Raw genomic sequence first — 27,708 nt, 5'->3', positions numbered from 1 at the left:
GGTCTATGTAAAACAGTACATTTATGTGTAGATAAATAATAATGACAAATGTCATAGTATAGTTTTGTATTGGGATGGATATCATATTGATTATTGATAATTAGTGTAGATAATAGACTGAATAAATCTTACATAATTATTGCCATAACAGTGGATTTTGCACCAGTTGCAGACCAGTACAGGTTGTTGCTAACCAGTCAACACACTTTAAATGTCAACGTTGCCCATTCCATTTATTTTTGCGGGATTACAGGAGGGATTTAGGAATTGTTCGACCTTCAAACGTTCAAAATATTTCCGAAATCCAACCAGGAAATGCGAAAAACACCTTTTTCTGATTTACAGAAAACTACGGCGCAGCTTCGTCGCGGTGCGCTCCGACGGCACTACACCCCCGTTCCCGTCCACAATCATTTTTTCCCCCCTCCTCATCGTCCTCCAATCATCACCCCCCCAATCAGCACTAGCCAACAGAAAAAAGCAATCGATAATCACGCCACCACTTTTCGCTGCAGATTGAGACCCATCAGAGCCAATCGTAGTACTGTTGGTGTTGTCGCTCGCCGCCTCCTTTGTGTCTGGTTGGTTGCTGCTTGGGCGGGGGGCGTGGCCAAGATGTCACTCTGCCCGCCCCCTTCCTGCCCCGTGGCTCTGCTTAGTGGTGTTGGCTTTAAAGGGAAGGAGACACACCATTGGCTTTTTCACGCCCATTAATCACCCGATAAACGGACGCCCTCATTCATAAACACCAACCAAAACGCACACAGCAGCGGTGCGTCGAGTGAACAGCTCCTGGTTTGTCTGTGGCTTTTCAAAGGCGGAAAAACCTCCTGTCAACAAGCGCTTTTTTAACATAATCTGTAAATGACTTCACATGTAGGGAGTCAGGTAAACAATAGAAGCTCAGAATAACACGTAAATGACTCAAATACGGATGAAAACAGGGATAAAAATTAAAAATATGTACAGCACAAGTGCATTGATGTCCATAAAGTTGGAATAATTTGGTTTTCAGACACATTCCTGTTTTTATTCATATTTATACACATCTGTCATTACCTTTATCTTTTAATAATGAATCACATTGTCACAGTCATTTCATGAGAAGAGGTACAAATATTTAATTCCATTTATTCCTTAACGGTGTAATAAATAATCAGAGTTTCATTGGAAAAAATGTCCATAGTTTTCCATAACAGAATCACTTTTGTTTTCTTCATAAAGTAATTTAAGTTTAATTCACAGAGACAAAGTAAAACTGATGTAGTGATTTAGAAAATAAAGATCAATGAAATGTATCAGGCATTCAAGAACAGCTGTAAAACTGAGATGGTTCTGCAACTTTTAGGGTTTTTCTCACTCAAAATAGTAAAAAAAAAATTATTTCTATATGTTTACATGACTACATACTGTTTCAGTGTTTGTAAATGTATTAACAACACAGTCAAAAGGGTGAATTATATGTAAAACTTGCTTTTTTAAAACATTCAACCTCCTGTTTCCATCAAACTTCCTTCCATTAAACCACAGTGACCTCTAGTGGCAGCTATGTGTCACAACAACAGAAATTCCAGAAACGAAAGGTTGGGTTCAGCTTTAATCGTCTCGTAAACATTTTTCATGAAGATAAAAGTATTTTTTGTTAATGTAGAGCAATATTTAAAGTGTCTGATTCTCTGGGTTTATCTGGGTTCCTATTTTTTCCCTTCAACAGCCTCTAAATTAACTGAGGTCATACTACATTTCACATCAGACGCACTTTTTTATTCCAGGCATATTGTTAAATTGTAAAAATCAGACAATAAGTCAAATTATTATTAAATGTATTCAGTATCACTTCATGATTTTGGCTTAAAATGCCTAAAAAGAAGTAAAACAAGAATTTTTCAGCCTCTATTCAACGGCTCCAGTGTTATACAGATATGAAAGAAAAAAAATGTGCAATTTATGATTATTTAATGTATTTATTAAATTGAAGTTTTTGTGTAGGAGCTGCTGAATGACCTGAAACCAGCTGTTCTTCACAGTACCAGCTACCAGGTCCTGTGTGAACAGAATGAGTTTAAGGTTTTTTAATTCAGTTATTTATCAAAAACAAGAAGTTTTATATAATTTTAATATGTGTAAGTGTTTTTATGTATCACTTCATCATATTATTAGGTTATTCACGGTGCTTTAGAAGCCAATAAGTTATAATACGAGATAAATAATAAGGAAATTTAAGATGAATATGAGAAAATAACAGAAAAAGTGAGAGAATAAGCAAAAGTGAGTTTTAATTCTATTTATTTATGGGTATATTTGACTCGTAATTGTAAGTGTGATGTTATAACCTTTATTTAACCAGGAAAAAAAGCTCATCGAGATTAAAAATGTCTTTTTCAAGAGTGTCCTGGTCAAGACAGCAGCAGAAGTTACACAAAATGGAAATCACATACACATTGAAAATCAGTACTAAAAACAAACTAAAAATTGATAAGAACATATAAAACGTCACCATTATTTTAAAAGTTACTAAAAGTATAACGACAATGCCTCATGGGGTTTTCTGATCTCACCTGCACAAGTTGTTTCTTTGTTTGTCCTAATGTTTGATTTGTTGTTGTGCAAAATAAAATAAATAAATGTTCCTTAAAAGCATCTCAAAGCCAAACCCAATTCAATCAATGAGCAAAAACATCTACGCCCTCATTTGTCCTTTTGCCATTGATTTAAAATGACTGATGTTGACAGGACACGTCAACGAAGCATCAGACAGTGACCAACAGTATCAAAATACTTCACATTTCTGCGTATTTAACATATTTTTGTGTGCGTTTGAGCAGCCACAGACAAACGGAGCCTTGAATGCATCACGGTCTGAATCCGACCAGTACCTGAGGTCCAGGAAACGCTGCTTGAGTCCGATCCCCCCTCCATCCCCAAACCCACCCAGGACCTCGTGGGAACGTTGTGTTGCATTCTCACTCAAATCCAGGATCCCACTAACGTCCCCCCTACCCCCCCACCCCCACCCCTCCCCCAGTAATAAACGCTGCATGTTCCACTAAATGGACACACACATGCACATGGAACACACTGCACCCTGGCTGCCAGTAACCGGCTTGATGTCTATTGCTTTTTTCCTGCCTGTGCGTAGTTTCCACCAGGCTGTCTTTATTTTTTAATTGTCTCTGCTTCCTTCTTCGTTTTGGTAATTTGCCTGTTTCACTCTGTTTCCTCCTGGCTGTCGTCCATGTCTCCTGTCGGTGTGTGTTGTGTGCGTGTGTATGCGTTCGCTCTCTAACGCTGCAGCTTCTACTAAAACTCCTACAACTCCCACAGGGCTTTGCGGCAGGTTCAGGTGACCCAGCGCCACCTGAGTCTCTGGCTTCCCTGGTGTATGAATCTGCAAATGTATTCAAATGAATGTGACTTGATCAGCTGGCAGCTCCACCGGCGTCTGTCCTCCAAACCAGTTTGACTTTAACCCTTCGATGACCGAGTGTCTGGACCCTCCACTCGTCCATAAATGGGTCAAAACGACCCCAGTTAAATATTGTGTTTTTTATGACACTTTTGTCAGGTTAAAAATAATCATTTATATTATAATTTGGTCCACAAAAGAAAGATTTCATATTTAATTTTTTTTACTGATTTTATTATTTTTATTATTTTTACATTTAACAATTTTAAAATGTTTTTTTTATATATTTTGAAAATTACTAAAGCAAAATGTGTATAGAATGTAATTATAGCATATAACGATAATATCAACACCCATTTAGTGAGTGAGTCCTTTATTGAATGAATCAAAGGTTCAAATGAAATTCCATTGAAAATGATGTGGATTATTTTTAGATTAGATTTGATTTGGTAAAACTTTATTGATCCCTTGTGCAGAGCCATCAAGAAATTAAAGTTCCAGTAGCAACACAACATGGAATCTACACATAGAAACAAATTATAATAATAACTATAAATAAAACAATATTGGAAAAAAAAATGGCAATTGCACATTAGAAAGTATTAGAAACAACAAATAACAGAGTAGTAGTAGTAATAATAATAATAATAATAATAATAATATAATAAATTGCTAATTATTTAATATTATTATGAACAATATGTGTATGTATAGTTTAATAATCAGAATAAAAGTTATAATAAAGTGATGACAGTAATAGTAGTAACAACAATAAATGACTAATAAGTAATGTAAATATGTAAGTGTTAATAGTGATAATAATAATAAGCAATATGAAAATTAAATTGACAGTGACGACAAATAAAATATTTCACACTAGATAAAGTCTGTTGCACAACTTTAAAATCCCACTTCCACTGGTGGAGCATTAGACACCTGCTCTATTTGACCCACCTATGGAAGCCTGGGGCAGTAAATACAAAAACTACAATTACATCAACTCTATAAAGGTAATTATGTATAGAATATGAAATAATACATTTTTATTTCAAAGATATTACAATAAAAACCACCTCACGGGGTCATTTTGACCCACTTATGCATCTAAGGGTTAATAAACATGGCCTTTTGTTTAAGCCGAGTTCGTTTTCTGATCGGAATAAAACCACAGAAATAATACGACTGACGCCAGTTTGCTTCGGTAGGTGCAGAGAAAGCAAAGGAAGAGCAAAGCCGGGCTTCCTGGGAGATGGATTTTGTAACAAAAGTCAATAAAAAACACAAAAACAGTGACTTTTTATCGGCCTCTTAAAGGAAAAGAACAACATTGACAACCTTTGAGAATGCATCAAACCCAGTGGAGGGTTCCAGAAGTATAATTTTCCATGTCTTTTGGCTCCACGTGGAATGTGCCCGGCCTTGAACGGGCCTCGTTTCCCTGTGGTTTCTTTGTTCTCTGCCAGTTTGTGTTTATGTGGTTTTTCGGGACTTGATCGAGTCCCAAACTCCGCTTCAGATCTCAGCGCTGGCTCTATAAAACCTAAACCAGAGAAGGGCCCAGGAGCTGCCAGCTGCAGGAATCCATCTGGGTTCACACCCTGTCACTGTGTCTGCATCTGAACTGAACCACCACCCCCCCCCCCTCCATCCCATCATGCATTTGGACTGTAGTAGAGTTTAAGTCTGGGTGTTAAATGTGTGAGTCCGGGGTTGGAGGTGGATCAGGTAATGAGTACCTGCTGCCGTCTGGTACCGTTCCACTGCTGGTTTCAATCAGAACCCATTCAGACAGGAAGCCTCTGCTGATTGGACCTGTGGTGTCTGTTACCGAGCCTGAACCCACTCAAACCGACTTTTATCGCACACTCACAATATTTGTCTGATAGAAGTCGAAGGTAGCAGTTGGAACATGTGGGATCAGGCTGGCATCGTCTCCACTGAAAAGACCAAAACCAACACAAGTCGCTTTTCCATTCACCTCAAATTGCGGAAATATAACTTATGCATAAAGATTTGCTTAATGGAAAAAACAATTTCGCCAAAAGTCTCATTTTTTGATTAAAAGTTTTTACGCCATCAAGAGGTAGTTTTTCAGGCCTAGTGCAAATGGTATATCACGCAAAACTGTGGCCTTTTCCTCCATCCACCGACTAGACTCATTCTTTAAAACAGCCCTGGTGGACAGAATAATCGTACGTTGTAGCGATCAAATTCATTTTTTTACCGAATCTGTGAGAAACGACTTTCATTTGGTCACGATTCCCACAATGCACTTGGCGACAAAATTTCTGAAAAGGCCTGAGTGATGTTTCAGTTTATTAAACAAGTAGACTGTTAATGATGCAGTCATCTTTGAAGTTGTTCAAAGACTAATGGATTAGTAGTTGCTTTTCCATTGACCCTCAAATTGCGCCAATATAACTTGCGCTTAAAAATTTGCTTAATGGAAAAACGACAATTTCGCCAAAACTCTCATTTTTCAATTAAAAGTTTTTGCGCCATCAAGAGGTGGTTTTTCGGGCCTGGCACAAATGGTATATCACGCAAAACTGCAATGGAAAGACCTTTTTTCGCAACTACACACAAGTGAATTAAAAAAACGGATGTTGATGTACGTTACAACAAGAGAAGAAGAAGAGGAAATGTGTCGGTATGTGTGGACACACCAGGAAACACAATCATTTTTTAATTTAGTACGAGATAGAGGGGTCATATATAATAATAAGATATATCTGTAAATCAACACCATATTTATGTTCATTCCATGTTTGGAATAACTTCTCACGTCATGTCGCGATAATATTAAACAAATCATCGCATTTGTGATTTAATGGAAAAACCGACATTACGCACTTCTGTTTTTTTGACATTTAGTAAATATCGGTAAAGTTTTGCGCAGATGTCCAGTGGAAAAGCGACTACAGTTACTTTTACGCAGTTATAGTCTGGCTTTAAATAATCCGAATAAGTGGGAATATTAACAATCTGTGAGAAACCGCTTTCGTTTGGTCGCCATTCCCACAAAGCACTTAGCGACAAAGTTTCCGATAAGGCCTGAGTGGCGTTTGGGTTGTTATGTAAACAAGCGACTGTGTTTATGTTGCAGTCATCTTCAAAGTTGTTCAAAACAAATGGATTAGTGATAATTAGGATGTGACTAGGGTTTTATAAATTTCAAAAACAAATTGTGATGAAAGTCGTACGCTGCTTTAAACATCCATTTCCAAGCTGAAAAAAAGAAAAAAGAGAGAAAAAAAGAGAAAAGTACTGTAGTACCCCACCCACCCACACTGGTCCACATTCACTTAATTGTGTTATAGCTATTCTATTCTGTTGTGTTTTCTATAGAATCATCATTATTTCTAATATAAATCTTTAAAAATTGACGATCAATATAATATCTAGTGAGATTCATATTGACTTAAACAATCTGCACTTTGAAGACCAGTTCTTTATTTTAAACAAAATGAAAAATGAATAAAAATAAGTGATCATACATTATTTACTCGTCGTTCACTTTATTGCAAAGGAGGATATAGCAATGTTTATGCACATACTGCTGTTTTTATTATTTTTTAAAATAAAGAACTCTGAGGTGTTGGTAGTTTCCAGAAAAATCAGATCTATATTTAATCATCAGTTCATTGTTGGTTTTGGTCTTTTGATCGGATTCGTCGACAGTAAATGAAACATTTTGTGGGATTTATTGGTTCATGCTGGTGGAATTATTTTTACCCAGAAACAAAAAACCTGCAGACTGCAGGGTTGTGAAACATTCGGATCCAGATCCAGACCCGGTCCTGATCCAGTCCGACAGGTTGAGGCTCCAGTTTGGAAAGACACAGGGACACATGAGACTGACTAATGCAACCTAAAGGGGTCAAAGGTCAGGGGTCACCGTCCTCGTGTTCATCCTGTGGACGGAGGCTGAATGAGTCCAGTTGGTCAAACATACGGCCCGCGGGCCAAAACCAGCCCGCCAAAGGGTCCAGTCCAGCCCATGAAATGCAAAAATTACACTTCAAATATGAACAGTGGTGTCAAAATCGTTTTAGTTCAGGTTCCACATACAGACCAGTATGATCTTAAATGGGTCAGACCAGTCAAATAACATCATATTTTTTTTTGTTTTGTTTTTGTTTTTTTTAGTAATCTTTTTATTAGGACATATTTTCAGTACACATATCTCTTAGCACAGGTACAAGCATATGTCCGATTTTCCAGTTTTCAAACAAACAAAAACAAAAAAAAACAACTAACAACAAACAAAACATTTTAAACATTAGTTTTAGCATAAAAAAGTAAAATTACATGAAATTGTTTACCTTTACAAACTATCTGTTGACAAAAATATGAATAACCTGAACAAATATGAACAAAATGATATGTCTTAAGAGAAATAAATGCAATTTTAACCATTTTCTGCCTGTTATTAAATGTTTGGAGTATTTGCAGTTGTAATGTAAAGGCATAATATTGTTGAAATTGCACTTTTCTGAATAAATATCAGGTTGTTCATGTTTTTCACAATTTTAAGGAAACTTTTGTAAACATAATCACATTTCATAATGTAACTGAGTTTTTTTTCACTGTTATTATTTCTTGAGCTCATATTGGGCTAAATGTGGCCCCTAAACTAAAATGACTTTGACACCCCTGGTTTAGAGCCTGAAGGTTTTATTGACTGTTTTTAACCCATAAAGACCCAAACATCTACTGATCTAAACTGTTTAATACCTGTTGATCCATTAATCCTATCAATCCATGTCAATAATTGGTGTAAAATACAGTTCTTCGTCTTTTCATGGTCATCAGATATGACCCATTTGGACGTTCAGAGGCTTCGTAGTTACCATGGAAACACCGTCATCTTCTACAACATTGATTCACCAGTAAAACCCATGGTGTTGGATCAACGACAGTGGATGGACACACTGAGTTTAAACATATTAAATAAAAAGAACAAAAATAAATGTAAAATAATTGACAAAATACTAAATAATGTGGAGAAAAAAATGACAAAATTAAGTAAAAACAGCCAAAATAATCAACAAAATCAACAAAAAATCAACAAAATAAGAATCATGAAGAAATAAGCCATAAACTAAACAAAAATGAAGGAAAAATGATTTAAAAAAAAATATATATACATACATATATAATATATATATATATATATATATATATATATATATATATATATATATATGTTCAGCTCATGATATATTTTGCTGAAAGTCACTTCTCTTCAGTTTTCTGTTTTCATATAACCTTTGAAGCTTTTATGAACATCTACATGATCACTAAATTAAATATAGGAAAATTATTATTTTTTACTGAAAAAAAGCAAAATACAGTGAATATCATAATAAATGTTAAAAAGAATTAATAAAATAAGCACCAAAATGAACAAAACAGCCAAACGAATCAATACAATCAGCTAAATGAACAATAAATCACAAAAATCGCAATATGAAAAAATCTATTATACAGTTCTTCATCTTTTCATGGTCATCAGATATGACCCATTTGGACGTTTAGAGGCTCTGTAGTTACCATGGAAACAGTCATCTTCTACAACATTGATTCACCAGTAAAACCCATGGAGTTGGATCAATGACAGTGGATACAGATGGGTGTTTTAATATTCAGTTAACGATAGATTTGCTGAAAAAGTTACTTTTTCTTCAGTTTTCTCTCTTCTCGATATAATAACCCTCAAATTTACTCTGAGCTTTTATGAACATCTACATGATCAGTGAATGAAATACAGAAAAAAAACATGATTTACACTGAAAAAAAAAAAGCAAAATACAGAAGATAATATTACAATAAATGGTGATAAATCGCTTAAGAAAGGTTAAAGGTTAAAAGTTCATTTGGGAACTGACACTAAAGTACCACTGGGTCTTTATGGGTTAAATCAGCCCCAGCCTTAAAATACGAACAGATGTTCGTAACGTCAGGTGACTTCAGGACACGTCCAATCTTCCGTGGAGGTCGGACATGTTGGACGGTGACCTGGACCTCGGAGCCCGTTGACACTTCCACAGACCATTTTGCTGCTTTTGGAATGGCCCTTTCAGCTTTAACGCTCTCTTTTCTCTTTTTTCGGCTCGCTGCACTGATTTAATGAGATCTGACTGTTTCTGCCTAACGCTTCTCACAACTCGTACCCTTCCTTCCTTCCTTCCTTCCTTCCTTCCTTCCTTCCTTCCTTCCTTCCTTCCTGCTTAGGCTGGTCTGTGGGAAATGACATCATGTCGACCGGAGAAGCTGCTGGGTTTTGGCGCCCGTGGTCATAAACACGTTCAAGTTTTGTGTCTAAGGAAGGCTACGTTCAGACTGCAGGCAAATGTGGCCCAAATCCGATTTTTTTTTGCCCATATGCGACCTGTATCCGATCTGTTAAAGACACTTTGAACGGCACAATATGATTTTTTTTGCCCATATGCGACCTATATCTGATCTGTTAGACACTTTGAACAGCACAAATGCGATGTTTTCAAATCCGACCCAAGCCATTTTCATATGTGGCCCAAATCCGATTTTTTGCTCATATGCGGCTTGTATCCGATCTGTTAAAGACACTTTGAACAGCACAAATGCGATGTTTTCAAATCTGACCCAAGCCACTTTCATATGTGGCCCAGATCCGATGTTTTGCCCATATGCGACCTGTATCCAATCTGTTAAAGAAATTTTGAACAGCACAAATCCGATTTTTTTTTTTCCCCATATGCGACCTGTATCCGATCTATTAAAGACAGTTTGAACAACACAAATCCGATGTTTTCAAATCTGACCCAGGCCACTTTCATATGTGGCCCAAATCCGATTTTTTTGCCCATATGCGACCAGTATCCGATCTGTTAAAGACACTTTGAACAGCACTAATCCAATTTTTTGTGTCCATATGCGACTTATCCAACCTGTTAAAGACACTTTGAACAACACTAATCCGATGTTTTCAAGTCGGACCCAGGCCACTTTCATTTGTGATCCTAAATCCGATACATATCCGATATTTGCAATGCAACTTCAGTCTGAACGGCTAGGTCGCATTTATCCAACCTTTACATGCGACAAACGTCACAATTCTGCGTCCCAGGATGAGGAGCAACGGGAAAAACATACTTATTTCCGGGTCACGTTCAGTTCATACTCAAAACTGATAGAAGTCGCATTTAATGTGGAATATGAACGAACACACAAAATTCGTATTCCACCAAAAAATCCGACTTGTTCGTTAAGACCTGCTGTGTGAACGTAGCCTAAATCAGGTTTCTATTCTACTTACGAACACACACTGTTTTATGTTTAAGTGTGTATTTTAACGGATAGCGTTCTCAGCCGTCACCCAGCAGCTTCCGTTTCGGATGTTTTCAGAAAACACACGTTATCCATGAACGATGCTAACTCATGTCTTGTTGCTCTCGTGTCCCGTCTTTTGTGGATCCCGAACGTCTCGCAGGATTTAACTCATACACTGGAAACTCAGCAGGAGTTGTAGGATCAGGAGAAGTCTACAAGGACCCGCGAGACAAGTGGACGAAAAGGTGAGGCTAAAAAAATGAGATAAGACCTGAACAACCTGTGAGCGCTCAAGGACACGTTTTCACCACAGTGACGTTCTGGGATTTATGATTTGACAATTTGACTTTATTCAGTGCGATTTGGTTCGATGTGATTCAGAATGATTCGACACTATACAAAGGATTTCCAAGTCCAAATCTGGGTTCTAAACATCACTATTCTTTTGTCCTCTCTCTTTCCCTGTGAAGGATGGATTTGACACTTGATTGTTTTCTATAAAGCAAACCAGTGATACAACTTCAAAAGAAGATGCAGTTCAGTCAAAACAGAGGATTGTTTTATTCCGAATAAACACTAAATCAGAAACAAAACATGTTTTTTTCATTACAGTTGTTTTTAATCTCATTCTCTACTTATACATTTATTTAGGCACTTTTTTTTGGCCTCTTACAAAAATTTTAAAAATCACATGGGCCATTCTTAAAGGTGTCGTATGTAGGATTGTGGCCAAAACTGGTACTGCAATCACATTCCAAATACTGTAGAGCACAGGTGTCTAACATGCGGCCCGGGGGCCAAATCCGGCCCGTGGGATGAGTTTGTGAAATGCAAAAATTACACTGAAGATATTATTTCAAGGATGTTAAAATCATTTTAGGTTAATTTAATCTAAAGTGGATCAGACGAGTAAAATACTATCATAGTAACTTATAAATAATGAAAACTGCAAATTTTTGTTGTTTAGTTTTAAAAAAAAAAGCAAAATTACACAAAGTTGTTTTTATTGACAGACTAGCCTTTTATAAAAAATGAGAATAACCTGAACGAATATGAACAACCTGAAATGTCTTAAGAGTAGTATGTCTAATTTTACAAAATATTCTGCCTGTTATAAAATGTTTTGTGCATTTGTAGATCCACTGTGATCTGTAAGTTGTGATGTTTAAATGACAAACTAGGTACAATATTATTAAAATTGCACTTATTTTTTAAATGATTTTCAGATTGCTCATATTTGTTCGTGTTATGTTCAAGTACAGTTCGCAGATGTAAAAATTTTCAATACAGAATTTGACTTTATTCACTCAAGAACAGAGAAGACAGAGTTGAGTTGACATTGTTTATAAGTTCTTATACTCTTATTTATATTATTTCACTAGTCCGGCCCACCCCTGCTGTAGAGCGTGGTATCCTCTTTGCTACAAAAATTTAATGCATGGCGTCCAGCTGAGTGGATATTTTTGCAACTCCATGAAAATGGGTTCATAAAAACTATTTCAATCACATTGTTTTTTAAATGCCTCAAGGAATAAAAACACTCACTGATAAAAGAAAATCTGATTAAGGCTCTTATAATTCATGCATGAAAGGGTTAAGGCCTGTTGAGCCGCATTATGTAATAAATTCCCATTATGTAATAAAAGTTCAAATGTAAATGTCACGTCATCTTGTAATAAAGCCGCATTACGTAATAAACTGAGGCGTTTTGTAATGAACTACATCAACGCATTATATAGTAAATTTTTTCACATTATAAGTTACAATTTGAGAAATTTATTACAAAATGCACTTGACACATTTTTATTTTAAAAAAATGTAATAACATGGTTCATTATGTAATAACAATCCAAATTAATATAATTTCAGAGCAATTTAGAAGAAATTAGTCACAGGAGCTACAGGTAATGGAATCAGAACTTTAACCACACAGTTTAAAGATTAATTTAACACATTACATTTTCCTGAAAGTAAAATGTGTCAAGTGCATTTTGTAATACATTTCTCAAATTGTAATAACTTACTACATAATGTGAAAAAAATTTACTATATAATGCGTTGAGGTAGTTTATTCCAAAATGTGTCAGTTTATTACATAATGCGGCTTTATTACAAGATGACGTGACATTCTTATTACATTTTGAACTTTTATTACATAATGGGAATTTATTACATACTGCGGCTCAACAAGGCCTGAAAAAACGGTGGTGCACACATGTTGCCCTGCCGCTCTAGAATCCTGTGAATGCCCCTGCTACATACTGCACCTTTAAGGGTTAACCCTACACTGTGAGCCCGGAGTTTGTATTCACTAAAATGCTTTAATTACAATGCACTTAATGATTTGTTTATGATGTTACTATCAAATATCAGTATATTCTACTAATTTGTAGACATAGTTGAAAGTACGAAAAAGTTTAAGTTGAATGGAATTAAATCACTAAGTTTTAGTCATGACCATCATAAAACTTAAATCATTTAAGTGCATTGTAATTAAAGCATTTTAGTAAATACAAATTCCGCGCTTACAGTGCACCTTTTCATCTTCGCATTGCATTGTGGGTAGTGGGCATGTTGTTGAAAATGTGTTCTTTTTCTGTGCAGGGGTTCAGCGGGGTTGTGATGTTAGTGTTAATTTGGATTTAATGTGTGTATGTCAGTGTTTATTGGCCTTTTTGTTGTTTTTGTAGTTTTGTACAGCTGCACCATGAGTCAGAGCCAGGAAGAACTATGGATTTACTGTTCATCTTAGATTATTGTACAACAGAAACTTAATGTCTTGTCAAATTAAAAGCACTTCCTGTACTGGTAAATGACATTGAGCTAACTTCTATTCATGCTGCAATATATGAAGTTGAATAATTTCATAACTATTTTAATGAGGAGTAGGATTTTGAGTTTGATTATCTTTTTTTTTTTTTTTTTCAAAATTATATTTATTGTCATTTTTGTTTTATACACACACTCACAAAATGACAATAAACAAAACAAAGAACATATCAACAGAACTAAACAAAAACAAAAAAAACAAAAAAACAAAAATTGGCCCAAAAAAAGATGTTTTCTTTTCAAAATACAAATGCCCTTTTAACAATTGTCGAAGCTTCCAGTCCCATATAGGCAAGAAAACGTTCCCAAGTCTTTAGAAAGACATCATCCTTATGGTGTAATCGACATGTGAGGTAGTCAAGGGAAACAGAACTAAAAACTGTCTTATGCCGTTGTGTCCGGGTGGGAATCTGATCTGAGATCCAGTTTACAAGCAAACATTTCTGGCACAAAAAGTCAGCATTCCATAGAGTTTTTTGTGATATTTGTTGGTAACAACAGGATCAGTTAACCCAAGCAAAAGAAACAGAGGATTACAGTTCAGTTTCACATAAAGACTTTGATTATCTTAAAAAAAGTTGTTAATCAATGATAAATTAATCTGGCTATAGTTGAGTAAATTAGTCAGTGTAAGCTAAAATGCTGAGTTGAATGGTTGGATAGTGGGGTTGATTTTACAACAGATTTAAAGTACAAATAACTTGTCTTTTAGTGTTTTCTACTTAATAGTTTAAGTTCAATACTTTTAGCATTAAAGTTGAACCTACTTAAACCAATTGATTAGTCGATCATTACTCAAATCATTTAAGTGCAACCACTTGCCTCAAATGTTTGTTGTAAACTCTACTTTTCCGGGCTTACAGTGTAACTTTTCTTTCCTTGTGTTCGTGGCTTTTCCAGTCAGGAGCAGGAGAACTCGATCCCCAGCGGCGCTCCGGAGAGTCTGACCTTCAAGGAGCGCCAGCGTCTCTTCTCTCAGGGGAAGGAGGTTTCCAACAAGGTCAAGGCTTCACGTAAACTCATGGAGCTGGAGAACGAGCTCAACACCAAGTAGTAGACCGAGCCCATCGCCTCCTAGTGTCACCTTAACCGCCGCCGCCACCGGAACGTTAAGGTGCTCCTGGGAAAAGAAAAAAACACAACAACAACAGAAAACCCACGGGTGGAAAGAGCCGCCGCCACCGCCGCTCACTTCCCTTCCACTGGCCGTCTCTTCCTTTTTTTGTGTTGTTTGCCCATTTTATTTTTTTATTTTAATCATTTAAATAACTGGACCATTCACTTTTTTTGACGTAGCTATATCGTTGCAATAGGAGAGACATTTACGGCTTCAAACTCCCTCCCCTCGTTAAGGTCTGTCAAAGATATATAATGATAAAGCACTGTACAAACCTTTGAATTCTATCTGGTGAGAATTTGATTTCACGCGACTAAAGGGGATATATTTTTGTTTGTAAAACGGTTCTTGGGCGAGGGATGGAGAAAGGTTCATTCTCATTTTAAATTTTTTTTTTTTTTTTTTTTTTTTATGGCTTCATCGAATACGAACAGTTTTATTGTGTTCTTTTATCGTTTTTTTTCTCGGCATCATGTCGTTTTTTTCTGACTTTTAATTCCTTCTCGCCAGCAGATACGCCCTCTGAGCTCCAGACCAACCTTTATTTTCTTGTTTTTTTTGTTTTTTTTTTATTTTAATTAAATTCTCAGTGAGTGAAAACACTGTTATTTCATTCCGTAGCAAGAAAGCATGGGAATTCTTTTTATTTTAATTTTTTGTTTTTGTTTTGTGATGTTTTAGATAAATCTCCGGAGGATTCTCCAGAGGATGGTCTTACAGTCCAGACACGGATCTTTTAAGTGCACAACATTACTGTAAATATTCAGGTCCACAGCTGTCTCACTCTTTTACTACTGTCGAAAACCTGCCAGGCTACTAAAAAAAAACTGCAAAACTAATGTGATTTAACAGCATTCGGTGGCAGACGTTCTGCCAGAACTGGACTATCTACCGCCCTCTTTCATTCTTTCTTTCTCTCCGGAGTGGAATTTTTAATCGTTTTCTCACTCCGACCTGAGGTAACTTTAACTTTATTTTTTTATTTTTAATCCGAGTCATGTTTTTTTGTTTTGTTTGTTTTTTTTTTTTGCAGAGTTGTGTGAGATTAATTCGACCGACTTTTTACCCTAAATTCAATCCGGAAAAACTAAACTCCTTCAATGTGATTAATGTTGGTTTCCACGGTAAAAAAATAAAAAATAAAAAGGAAAAATTAAAAATAAAATAAAAAGGAAACTTGTTTGCTTTACAGATATTTATTTCAAACCTTGTGGAAAAAAGCAAACTTGCACAAAAAGTTTTAATTTAAATATGTATCAGCAAACTGTTGTGAGATTACATTTGGGACCTCTCATACTGTGGTAACAATCTGTGATATAGTTCTGTTTTCTTTTTTCTTTCTTTTTTTTTTGCATTAGAAACAGAAGAGTTCTGTTTTTACACCAGCTGTAGTCGGAGAGATCCAGGAGGTTTTTAAGGAACTGGAGTCGAGGTGACAGACAGAATTGTAAATGTAAAAAAAAAACTATATACATACACACGATTTACATAGTCACGTTCACCCCGCCACTGCTGCTCTGATGTAGAAAACGAACGCACCTCCAAAACCCAGTGTCTCCCAGTCAATTTAAAACGCCAGAAAAAATAGTGACGTTTCAAATGTATTTCTCTTCTGCAGTTTGAGTGACTCCCCTGTGTGTGTGTTTCTTTTTTTTTTTTTTTTATTTCTCCAGGAGCCTCCACTAAAGCAGATTTTTTTTTCATGGTGACATAAAGATGCTGTTATTTACTGACCTGTAAAAACAAAAAACAAAAAAAAAAAAACACTACAGACCCGTCTCTCCCCTCCCCCCCACAGTTCCTTTTTAGGTTTTAAGATGAACTGATTCATTTAAATGGTTTCATGTTTAGCCTTTTGTAAATCATTAATAAATACAGATTTTTCAACAGTGCAGGCTGGAAGTGTGGTCTTTTGTCATCCATCCGTCCATCCATCCATCCATCCATCCCAGTTACACTTGAAACATTCTCTCATCCCAAATTTTCCTCCCAACTTGACATCCCAAATTTACGACGGCGTATTAGGGCCACAGAAGAAAAAAAACACTGGTCACTACGAGAATGAAGTTTATTTAATGAATAAAGTCATAATATAATGAGCAGTTGTACCTTATCGTTGATGTAGAACTGTGAACATTTAGTGAAGTTCTGCTTTCATTAGTCTGTCCCCATCAGCACATTAGTCTGAGGACTATGAAGACAGTTTGCACACATTTGGGTTTGTTGTAAGAACTGAACTGATTTGTAGCATATTTCCTCTTTTGTGGAGGAGAACCTGCTGCAGTGTTCTTCTGTAGGACTGTCAGTGGAAACACCAGAGAACTAAACAGAGGGTTTGTGTTTCTGAACAAACTGTGGGGATTCTTTCAGTCCAACAGAAGGGAAAGTTCCTGCTTCACTGGTTGCCTTCGCTGTAAACCGGAAATTCTGTCAAATTTTCAAAATATTGCGAGTTTAATCTCATAAAAGTACGACTTTATCTCGTTAAATAATGACTATTCTCATTAATTAACGACTATTCTCATTAATTAGCGACTTTAATCTCATTAAATAGACTTTTTTAAAACTATGACTTTATTCTCATTAAATAACGACTTTATTCTCGTGGTGACAAGCATTTTTTTTTTCGTATGTGGTCCTAATACGCCGTCGTACAAATTAATTTAACTGCAAATTTTTAAGAATTAGGTCAAGAGACAAACCCAGGGTTCCCGCGCGGTCTTAGAAGTCTTGAATTTACAAATCTGCATTTAAAGTCTTCAAAATGTATTAATCTGATGTTAGGGCTTCAGCTCTGTTGCTCTAAACTTGTTGAATATATTGTGTTTAAAGTGTTTGTTAAATATCCGAGCTGCAAAGAAAGTAACGTTAGTCGACTCAGTTCCACCTGACTGTTATTTTATCTCATGACTTTTTAAAAATCTCATAATTATGACTTTTTATCTCATAATTATGACTTTTAATCTTAGAATTTTGACTTTTTATTTTGTTATTTCGACATTTTGTCTCATAATTTGTCTTTTTACCCTGTAATTTCGACTTTTATCTCATAATTATGAGCTTCCTACGTATGGAAGACCGTTTCCAGTACTGGGGAAAAAGTCCCTGTGGTAACTCAGAATTATGAGCTGAAAAAGTCTAAATTCTGCTCTGGCCTGGATGGGCTGGGAGCTTTAACACTGATGTGTTTTGGAGCTCAAGGTTCCAGGTTACTTTATTTGTACCGTAGGTAGACTGGTTTTGCAGTCTAGGTGACTGCTTTGATATTACAACAAGACATACTTTGCACATGGAAGACAGGTACTTGATCGAGTTTACAGAGTCACAGGTTCAACTTTCTGCGATCTCCCACCTCATTTTTTTTATGACTTGATCTTTATTGAATTTTTCTTTTATATGAAAAGAAGTAAAGAAAGAGCAAAAGAATAAAAAAACAGAAAAAAAAAAAAAAAAAAAAAAAAAAACAGAAAAAAAAAGGGTTTTAGGCCATACATGTTGGACATTTCCACGCCTTATGCCAGTTATCAGTGCCAGTATACTGAAGACGTGGACATTCCCCGACCAGATGAAACTAATATAATAATAATAATAATAATAATAATAAAACAACAATGCCAATAATACAAATACACACGGTTACAACAGTCATTACTTTATCACTAAGTCCAGTTTACATTCTTGAGCTGGAAACGTCATTGACCTGTGCAGGGCCCATTTGTCATTCTAATCATCTGTTTAACAGTCTATAAGATAATCTTTCAAATGCTGCCAAATGACCAAGACAAACATACCACTGGGAGAGAGTTGGAGCCGATGGAGCCTTCCACTCCCTTTCTAAGAGTTTTCTCCCCAGCATGATGGCAGTTGGACCCACTGTGCAGCAGAGGAGGGTAAAAACCTCCAAACAGAGGGATCCCCTGGCACATACAGCCTGTTGGTAAAGGGAACGTCCTGACCAGAAACTTTCTCCGCTACAGTGTGAACCGAACACCAGTATTCCTGGATTTTGGGACGTTCCCAGAGCATGTGCAGAGGAGTGCCACTGAACTGTGGCACTTCCAACAGGAATCATTCTCCACTTCATGAAGAAAGACGGATGGCTTTGTTTTCATGTCATCAGGTCGGTCTGTGGTATGAAACAGCTGGTTTTATTCCTACTCTGGGACGTCACTATTGTGGTGACTTTCTTTCATTTCATGTGTTTAATGAAATAACCCCTGCAGTGTGTGTACTTCTTGTGCATGGAGTGTTCTTTGACTTCTGTTCTCAGAATTATTATTTTTTATTTATTTACTTTTTTTTACTATTATTTATAATTATGCTTTGTATTTTTAAATCTATGCATTATTTCTTAAACTTATGTTCAAATGCTTTTCCCTTTTGACATCTTGTTTGTTTAAAATGTTGAACTGTAAACTCAAATGTTGTTTATAAAGTTGAAGAAAAAAAGAAAGTTAAAAAAACAGTCTAGTTCTAACTTTCACTTTGTATTTCGTTCATTATAGAAAAGAAAAACATTAAAATTCACGCGTTTTTAACCACAGGAAGACAGGAGTGGAGAGCTGCCGTAAATGGGCTCTGCCTGTCGCAAACACCGGACACTGCCGCACGTGTCTTGAACTGATCAGATTGTTTATTTCACGTGCAGCCAGGTGCAGTTTTAATTAGTTCGTTGATTAATAAGTTCTCTAATTATGTCGGAGGTCCATGGACGGTGTGTTTTCAGACGGAAAAGCTTCTGTTTTGGAGGTTGGACTCTTCTGTCTGTATTTGGTCACTTTCGTTACGACACGTGTTTTAAAGCAGAAAACCCGTCTGGGTGAAAATGCGCGTGAGTCTGTTTGTATTCTGTACTGATCAGCTGATGCGGGTTCCATCAGGTTTATTTACAGTGGTGCGTTCATGGGCCGTATGTGTCAGGATGGCCGAGCGGTCTAAGGCGCTGCGTTCAGGTCGCAGTCTCCCCTGGAGGCGTGGGTTCGAATCCCACTTCTGACAGCAGTGTTTTGTCTTCAGTTTATTATTGAGCTGAATCCTCTGCAGTCTGGGTCCGCCTGTTAGGCACAGTGTGCACTGCCTGTTAAAAAACTTCATGTTATTTTTCACACTTTAAATAAATAAATAAAGTGCAGCTGGTGTCTGTTTGGACTTTTTCTGCCTCAGCACGAGGGATGGGAATGGAGAACCGGTTCTTTTTGAGAACCGGTTCCCAGTAGCTCGATTCCTTGGAATCGTTTGCCTGTTTAACGGTTCTGCCTTCGTTGTGCATGTGTGATGACGTCACACGTACGCTGCATTGTTTTGGTCAGAACGAAGACAACATGGAGTTGAGGCAGAACCGGTCTAAACAGACTAGACCAGGTCCAAACAGACCAGACCAGGTCTAAACAGACCAGACCAGGTCTAAACAGACCACACCAGGTCTAAACAGACCACACCAGGTCCAAACAGACTAGACCAGGTCTAAACAGACTAGACCAGGTCTAAACAGACTAGACCAGGTCCAAACAGACCACACCAGGTCCAAACAGACCAGACCAGGTCCAAACAGACCACACCAGGTCCAAACAGACCAGACCAGGTCTAAACAGACCAGACCAGGTCCAAACAGACCACGCCAGGTCCAAACAGACTAGACCAGGTCCAAACAGACCACACCAGGTCCAAACAGACTAGACCAGGTCCAAACAGACCAGACCAGGTCCAAACAGACCAGACAGGTCTAAACAGACCAGACCAGGTCTAAACAGACCACACCAGGTCCAAACAGACTAGACCAGGTCCAAACAGACCACACCAGGTCCAAACAGACTAGACCAGGTCCAAACAGACCAGACCAGGTCTAAACAGACCAGGTCTAAACACCACACCAGGTCCAAACAGACTAGACCAGGTCCAAACAGACCAACCAGGTCTAAACAGACCAGACCAGGTCTAAACAGACCAGACCAGGTCTAAACAGACCAGACCAGGTCCACTGGAACACTGTCAAAGCTTCCATTTCTTCTAAAGGTGGAGTCCCTCCAGTCTGTTCAAACATTTGTCCACAGCATGTGACTCATTTACAGGAATGTCACATATTTGATTCTCTTCTTAGCGGTGCTTGTGAATGTAGCGGCAGAGTGAACACCAGGCCGGTTCTGGTTCTGGTGTGGGCAACAAACGTCGTAACTCCTCAAATACAAGTTTCTGAAGGTAAGAAGGGAAAGGAAATGAGTGACCAACAATGGGAGACGAGCCGAATCAAACCGGTTCCACGTAGTAGAAATGCAGCAATAGAGGAATTAGTAAAGAGTCTGTAGTTTCTGCCCCCCCCCCCCCGAACCGGGCCCGTCGTCATCTGTTCTTATTATTAGTTCATACTGTATATGTTCTATTTTCTGTGCAGATGGAAATATAAAACAGTTCATGCAAACACACCTGTTTGTACTCTGTTATTCCCTCACCCAATGAGAATCAATAAGGAATCGGATTGATAAGTGATATCGATAATGGAATCGGAATCGTTAAATTCTTAACGGTTCCCATCCCTACTCAACTCCATGTTGTCTTCGTTCTGACCAAAACAATCCAGTGTACGTGTGACGTCATCGCACATGTACAACGAAGTCAGAATGTTTAAGCAGGCAAATGATTCCAAGGACTCGAGGTACTGGGAAACGGTTCTCAAAAAAACCAGTTCTCGATTCCCATCCCTATTATAGGTGTGCATTTTATGCACACTTGGTGACAGATGCTAGTATTTTGAACATTTGACCTAGTGCCAAAAATAAATGCAAATTAACTGATGTTGGAGTTAATCAGTGACATATGCCAGGAGGAAAAGATCTAATATGTGATCCACTTTTTCTGTAGGATATTGAAAAATAATATTTTGTGTTTTTTGCATCCAAAAAAATGGTTTGTTTACATAACAAACAAGCATTTAAAGGGTTAAAAATGTGGCAGTTATTGAGTATTTGGTATTTTTATTTACGGCTCAAGTTGATGAAATAGAAAAAGTGTAAAAGAATTAAAAACAAACTGTATGAAATTTTTTGGACATTATTCCACAGGTGTGCCAAAAAGGCACACCTGGTGCTGAGTGAGGGCCTAGCTGGACAGGACACCGGAGGGTTCATTAAATTTACTAAAACTACATGAATTTTATTGTACGTCTTGTCCTACGTTTTTTTCATGACCTTCACTGAACTCATGTTTTGGCTCAGTTATTGGTTTTACATTCATTTATTTGTTTATTTATTTGTTTACTTCATGTGTTTCTTCTGTAATATCCAGTACTGACTGTTTTCTCAGTTTGGAACATTCTCCTGTTGTATGAACTCCATAAAACTGCACATTTTCCAAACAGACACAGGATTCAGCCTCCAGTAAATGGTGCAACAGCGCCCTCCAGTGGTTGGGTTCATTTGTACAAACTGAATAAATAAAACATCACGTGGCTCCTTCAGCTCAAGAAAATAAGATAAATTAGAGTTTCATTCACATTTACAGTTATTCCGTTGTGTTTTTAACTCATTAAAACCCTAAATTAACAAAATAAACTGATTAGACACTTCTGATGTGTATATAATAGACAAATTAATTAAAATAAAATAATAAAATATGTGTTTGACTTGGCTTCTTCAGCTCAATGTAATGACATAAATGAACTGTCATCACTTTATATCAGTTTCATTTACATTTAGAATAATCCATCAGATGTTTTTCGATCCTCCAAGTAAAACTCAATTAAACGACAAATTAAACTGATTAAAATTCTCCTCTGTATTTGGCTTTTTTCAGTAAAAATCAGGTGTTTTCCCTTTTTAGTGATCATGTTGGCTAGATGTTCACTAAAGTTTCACAGGTTATATATCAAAACAGAAAACTGGAGAAAAAGTGACTTTTTCATAATGAACTGAACATTTTCCTTCATTTTTGGTCCGTTTGCGCCTTATTTTTTCATGTTTCTTATTATTTAGTTGATTTACTGTTATTTTTGTTCATTTTATTGATTAGTTTTGCTCTTTTTGTTCATTTTGATGCTTATTTTATCTTTTCTATTCACATTATTATTTTGTACTGTTTTTTATTTATTTTTCTGTAAATTTTATTTAATGTATAACCCCAGTGTGTCCATCCACCGTCACTGATCCAACTCCATAGGTTTTACTGTTGAATCAATGTTGTAGAAGATGACTGTGTTTCCATGGTAACTACAGAGCCTCTGAACGTCCACATGGGTCATATCTGATGACCATGAAAAGATGAAGAACTGTATTTTACACCAATTATTCACATGTATTGAAAGAATTAGTGAATCAGCAGGTGTTAAACAGTTTAGATCAGTAGATGGTTTAGTCTGTGGTGTCTGTTTAGGTTTTTGAGAAGTAAAAATAGTGTAAAAATGTATTAACATTACATATTCTAAAATTTAAGACATATAGATATGCTAATGCTGCACTGAAAATACTGCAATACGACTTTAATGTCTGGATTCACAACTTTAAAGAACGACAACTGCTTTTGTAGCAACATACAAATGATATTTTCTCTTAATTTTACCTTTTCTAAGTGATTTATTAACATTTATTATAATATTTTCATCTGTATTTTCAATTTTTTCCCCTGAACAGTGTGTATTTCCCTATATTTAAGTCATTAATCATGTAGGTGTTCATGTTTTGGATCAAAACTGAGAAAAATGAAGCAAAAATGACCGAATATAATGAACTGAACATCAAAACAAATGTCTCCACCCACTGTCATTGATCCAACTCTATAACAAACTGTATTTTACACCAATTATTTCCATGTATTGATCAGATTAGTGAATCAACAGGTGTTAAACAGTTAGATCAGTCCGATGGTTTAAGTCTGTGGTGTCTGTTTAGGTCTGGATTCACACTTTAAAGACCTACACTGATTTGTAGCAACTTCCACATATTTTTTCTCTTAATTTTACCTTTTCTAAGTGATTTATTCACATTTATTATACTATTTTCATCAGTATTTTAAAGTTTTCCTATATTAATTTCACTGATCATGCAGGTGTTCATAAAAATGGGATGTTTATTATATTAAAACTGAGAAAAATTACACAAAATATTGAACCAAATAATAAAGAACCTACAACTGCTTTTGTAGCAACTTCTAAGGGATTTTTTCCTCTACATTTTGCGTTTTCTAAGGGATTTATTAACATTTCCTATAACATTTTCATCTGTATTTTACATTTTTTCCCTGAAAAGTGGGTATTGTTCTATATTTAATTCACTGATCATGCAGGTGTTCATAAAAATGTGGTATTTATTTTATTAAAACTGAGAAAAATGAAGCAAAAATGACCAAATAATAATGACAAGTGTCTCCCTTTACTGTCATTGATCCAACTCTATAACAAACTGTATTTTACACCAATTATTTCCATGTATTGATCAGATGAGTGGATCAGCAGGTATTCCAGGGTTCAGATCAGATGCTTCAGGTCTCTGCTGAACCGTCCGACTCTCTGCTTTGTCTGAACATTAACCCTTGAGCAGGTGGAGCAGACCTGGGTCCAGTTTGACCTGGTGCTGATGGTCTTTTTGCTGGCGTGTGTGTTTGTTAAAGAGCAGCTGACTGCAGGACGGACAGACGCACAGACAGATGGATGAGGGTTTCTCTGTTAATCATTAATCAGCTGTTGGGCCTGAGTCTTCTGTAAATATCCGTGCTGTCATCAGCTCTGCTTCATCCCTCACACTCTGGTCGGACTTCCAGCTTTTCCTCCGTTCGTTTCCCGTTGCGTGTGACCAATGATCGTCAGCGTGTGTTTCAAAGCAGGTTTCCTCTCCCTTCTGTTTCTGGTCTTGTTGTTTGTTTATCTTTATTTTTTCCATTATGCCGATGAAACGCAGCAGTGAGTCTTCGGCCGCGGACGGCGTCTTCCTCGTCCACGCTCTGACCAAGACTTTGTGCAACTCCCCAGAGGATGTGAACGGACGTGTCCATCAGGAGGACGAGTCAGGCATTAAATCAGGTATAAATCATGTCTTTAAAACTGTTCATCAGACCTGAAACTACAACTAAAAACTGATTCTAGTTCAGAGGCCACATTCAGATCAATATGAAATAATAACAGAATAACTTTACTCACAACTTCGACAAAAAATAATGTCAATTCTACATTTTTTCAGTGTTTTTTTTTTAGCTGAATCTGACATGTAACTAGAATATGAGCAAAAAGTAAGTATGAACCCTTTCATGCACAGTGGTCACTCCAGTGGTCCAGTTCTTCTCCAGCTGTTCTCTTGTATATTCATGGGTTTTGTTGTTTTAGTTCCATATCAGCCGACACAGTGAACACTAGTGCATGTTCCCGTACACTGACATTCAGACCATTACTGTAACTGTGCTGTTCTAGATAAACCTGATCTGCACTAACATGTTTGAGTGTAAAAAAAAAAAAGGCAATTGTTACTGGACTGTAATTCTTTTGTTTTGTTTTTTTAAACAAAATTTTTTTTTTTTTTTTGCATATTATCTCCATGCAGGTATGTTAAAATGTGAGAAAACGTCAGATTAGCAGCATTAAAAGTGTTTTTATCTCATAGTTTTCCCAGTGTATATCAGTAAATACATGTTTCTTCGCTTCTAAAATGAAATCCATGGTGTCCAGCTGAGTGGATATTTTGTAACTCCATGAAAAATAGGTTCATTAAAAAAAAAAAAATCAAAGTTTTGTTGTTGTTTTTTTCCATGCCTAAAGATGAATAGTAAAAAAAAATAAGAAAAAAATCTTGATTAAGGTTCTCATAATTCATGCATGAAAGGGTTAAGAAGTAGTTTTATGTGTCTTTTACCTTATTTTGAATGTGCTGTGTGTAAATCTGTTAACAGAAAAATAGAATTTGAAAAAAATGATGATTATTTAAATTTTTTTGTATAATATGGCTGGTTTAGCCTAATTCCTCCAGGTTATATCACCTTTTTTTAGTATACCTGGGCTGCAAATGAATGGAAATTATGCATAAATTTAACATGTAAATAGAATTATAAACAAAAAGTAAGTATTAAGAAGTATTTTTTTTGTCTTTTTACCTCATTTTTGAGTTTGCTGCCTGAAAATCTGTCATCAGAAAAGATTTTTAATGACAAAAAGGTTCATTAACATCATTTATTTGTAGTGTGAAAGCTTTTATTTTGTTTGGAATAAAAACAATAATAACGTCTTTTTTGTTTTCACATAATATGCTGGTTTAGCCTCATTCCTGCAGGTTTTATCATCTTTTTCAGTATACCTGGGCTCCAAATTAAAGGGAAATTATCCATAAATTTAACATGTAAATAGAATTACGACCAAAAAGTAGTATTAAAAGTAGTTTTATGTGTCCTTTACCATCATTTTTGAGTTTGCTGTGTGAAAATCTGTTAACAGAGAAATAGAATAGAATAGAATAGAATAGAATAGAATAGAATAGAACACAATAGAAAAGAATAGACTAGAATAGCATAGAATAAAACACAGTAGAATAGAAGAGAATAGAATAGAATAGAATAGAATAGAATAGAATAGAATAGAATAGAATAGAATAGAAAAGACTAGAATAGCACAGAATAAAACACAGTAGAATAGAATAGAATAAAACACAGTAGAATAGAATAGAATAGAATAGAAAAGACTAGAATAGCATAGAATAAAACACAGTAGAATAGAATAGAATAGAATAGAATAGAATAGCATAGAATAAAACACAATAGAAAAGAATAGACTAGAATAGCATAGAATAAAACACAGTAGAATAGAATAGAATAGAATAGAATAGAATAGAATAAAACACAGTAGAATAGAATAAAACACAGTAGAATAGAATAGAATAGAATAGCATAGAATAAAACACAATAGAATAGATAAAACACAGTAGAATAGAATAGAAAAGACTAGAATAGAATAGAATAGAATAGAATAGAATAGAATAGAATAGAATAGAATAGAGATAAATAGAAAAGACTAGAATAGCATAGAATAAAACACAGTAGAATAGAATAGAATAGAATGGAAACCGCCTTTGTTGTTATTTCTACTCCAGTCAATGCAACAATATGAATAAAAACAGAAATAGAAAATACATTTTAACAAAAACGTAAATAAGAATAATCTAAAAGGTTAATAAAATAAAAATAGACATAATATGACTAGACACCATATGAACATGTGTGTGTGTGTGTGTGTGTGTGTTTGTGTGTGTGTGTGTGTGTGTGTGTGTGTGTGTAAAAACAGTGCATGTAAATGTTTCTTTTGCTCATAAATGTCACGTGCAGTTGTTTCAGAACCACAAACATAAGGTTGACGTGTTGAAAATCTTTCGGTGTTTTGCTCAGAGGCCGAGGACGGTAACGAGACGCCGTCGTCTGAGGAGGACCAGGACTGGTGGACTACAACCTGAGCCTCAAAGCCACCACGACCACGTCCAGGAAGAGCATCAGTCAGATCATCAAAGACAAGAAGAAGCAGACGCAGCTCACCCTGCAGTGGTAACAGCAGACCGCAGCAGCTCCCATCATGCAACAGGGCACCCGTTAACCTGAAACACACACCACTGCTTCTGCCCCAATCTGCATTTACAGGCCTTTAGCACCATTTATCAGACCATTAGTGAGCATTTTTTCACTGCAAATCAGGTATTTTCTTATATTTAATTCACTGTTCAGGTAGATGTTTGTAAAAGCTCAGAGTAAAAATAGAGAAAACTAAAGAAAAAGTGATTTTTTTTTTTTTTTTAGCAAAATCTATCATTAACTGAAGATAAAACAAGTGTCTCATTAATTAATGTCACAGCAGTGGATAATAACAATAAAATAACCAAATATAAACATATAAAACACCTTTGATGGATTTGATGGAATTAATTTATCAGTATTTATTAGATTATTGTCTGTATTTTGCATTTTTCAGTTAAAATCAGGTATTTTCCTGTATTTAATTCACTGTTCATGTAGATGTTCATTAAAGCTCAGAGTAAAATCAAAGGTTATTATAGAAAAAAAATAGAGAAAATTGAAAAAAAAACAGGATTTT

General features: G+C 36.0%; 2 protein-coding genes and 1 non-coding gene across 4 annotated transcripts in view; all 3 read left to right on the top strand.

Annotated features, from left to right (window-relative positions):
* The window catches only part of LOC115415316 (DNA-binding protein RFX6-like), a 98,668-nt gene that overhangs the window by 34,683 nt on the left and 36,277 nt on the right, over nucleotides 1-27,708 (top strand).
* LOC115415317 (afadin-like) lies at nucleotides 3,221-15,811 on the top strand. Of its 2 annotated transcripts, XM_030128845.1 has the most exons (3): nucleotides 3,221-3,248; nucleotides 10,881-10,965; nucleotides 14,450-15,811. In XM_030128845.1, exons 1-3 carry the CDS (start codon nucleotides 3,236-3,238, stop codon nucleotides 14,601-14,603), a joined length of 252 nt encoding a protein of 83 aa, XP_029984705.1. In that variant the 5' UTR covers nucleotides 3,221-3,235; the 3' UTR covers nucleotides 14,604-15,811. The 2 variants fall into 2 exon arrangements, with proteins under 2 accessions (XP_029984705.1, XP_029984704.1); XM_030128844.1 differs by lacking the exon at nucleotides 3,221-3,248 and having other exon boundaries at nucleotides 10,477-10,965.
* On the top strand, nucleotides 19,582-19,664 carry trnal-cag (transfer RNA leucine (anticodon CAG)). Its single transcript has one exon. It is a non-coding gene; the product is annotated as a tRNA-Leu (tRNA).

This window comes from Sphaeramia orbicularis, chromosome 24, assembly GCF_902148855.1.
Source record: "Sphaeramia orbicularis chromosome 24, fSphaOr1.1, whole genome shotgun sequence".
Lineage (NCBI taxonomy): Eukaryota > Metazoa > Chordata > Actinopteri > Kurtiformes > Apogonidae > Sphaeramia > Sphaeramia orbicularis.
This window is presented reverse-complemented; position numbering and strand designations above follow the sequence as displayed.

Excerpts from the sequence above, each read along its gene's own strand:
- LOC115415317 (XM_030128844.1), top strand. The coding sequence starts at position 10,829 with ATGTCTTGTTGCTCTCGTGTCCCGTCTTTTGTGGATCCCGAACGTCTC. Across the intron at positions 10,966-14,449 it reads CGAGACAAGTGGACGAAAAG|TCAGGAGCAGGAGAACTCGA; the intron begins GTGAGGCTAAAA and ends TGGCTTTTCCAG.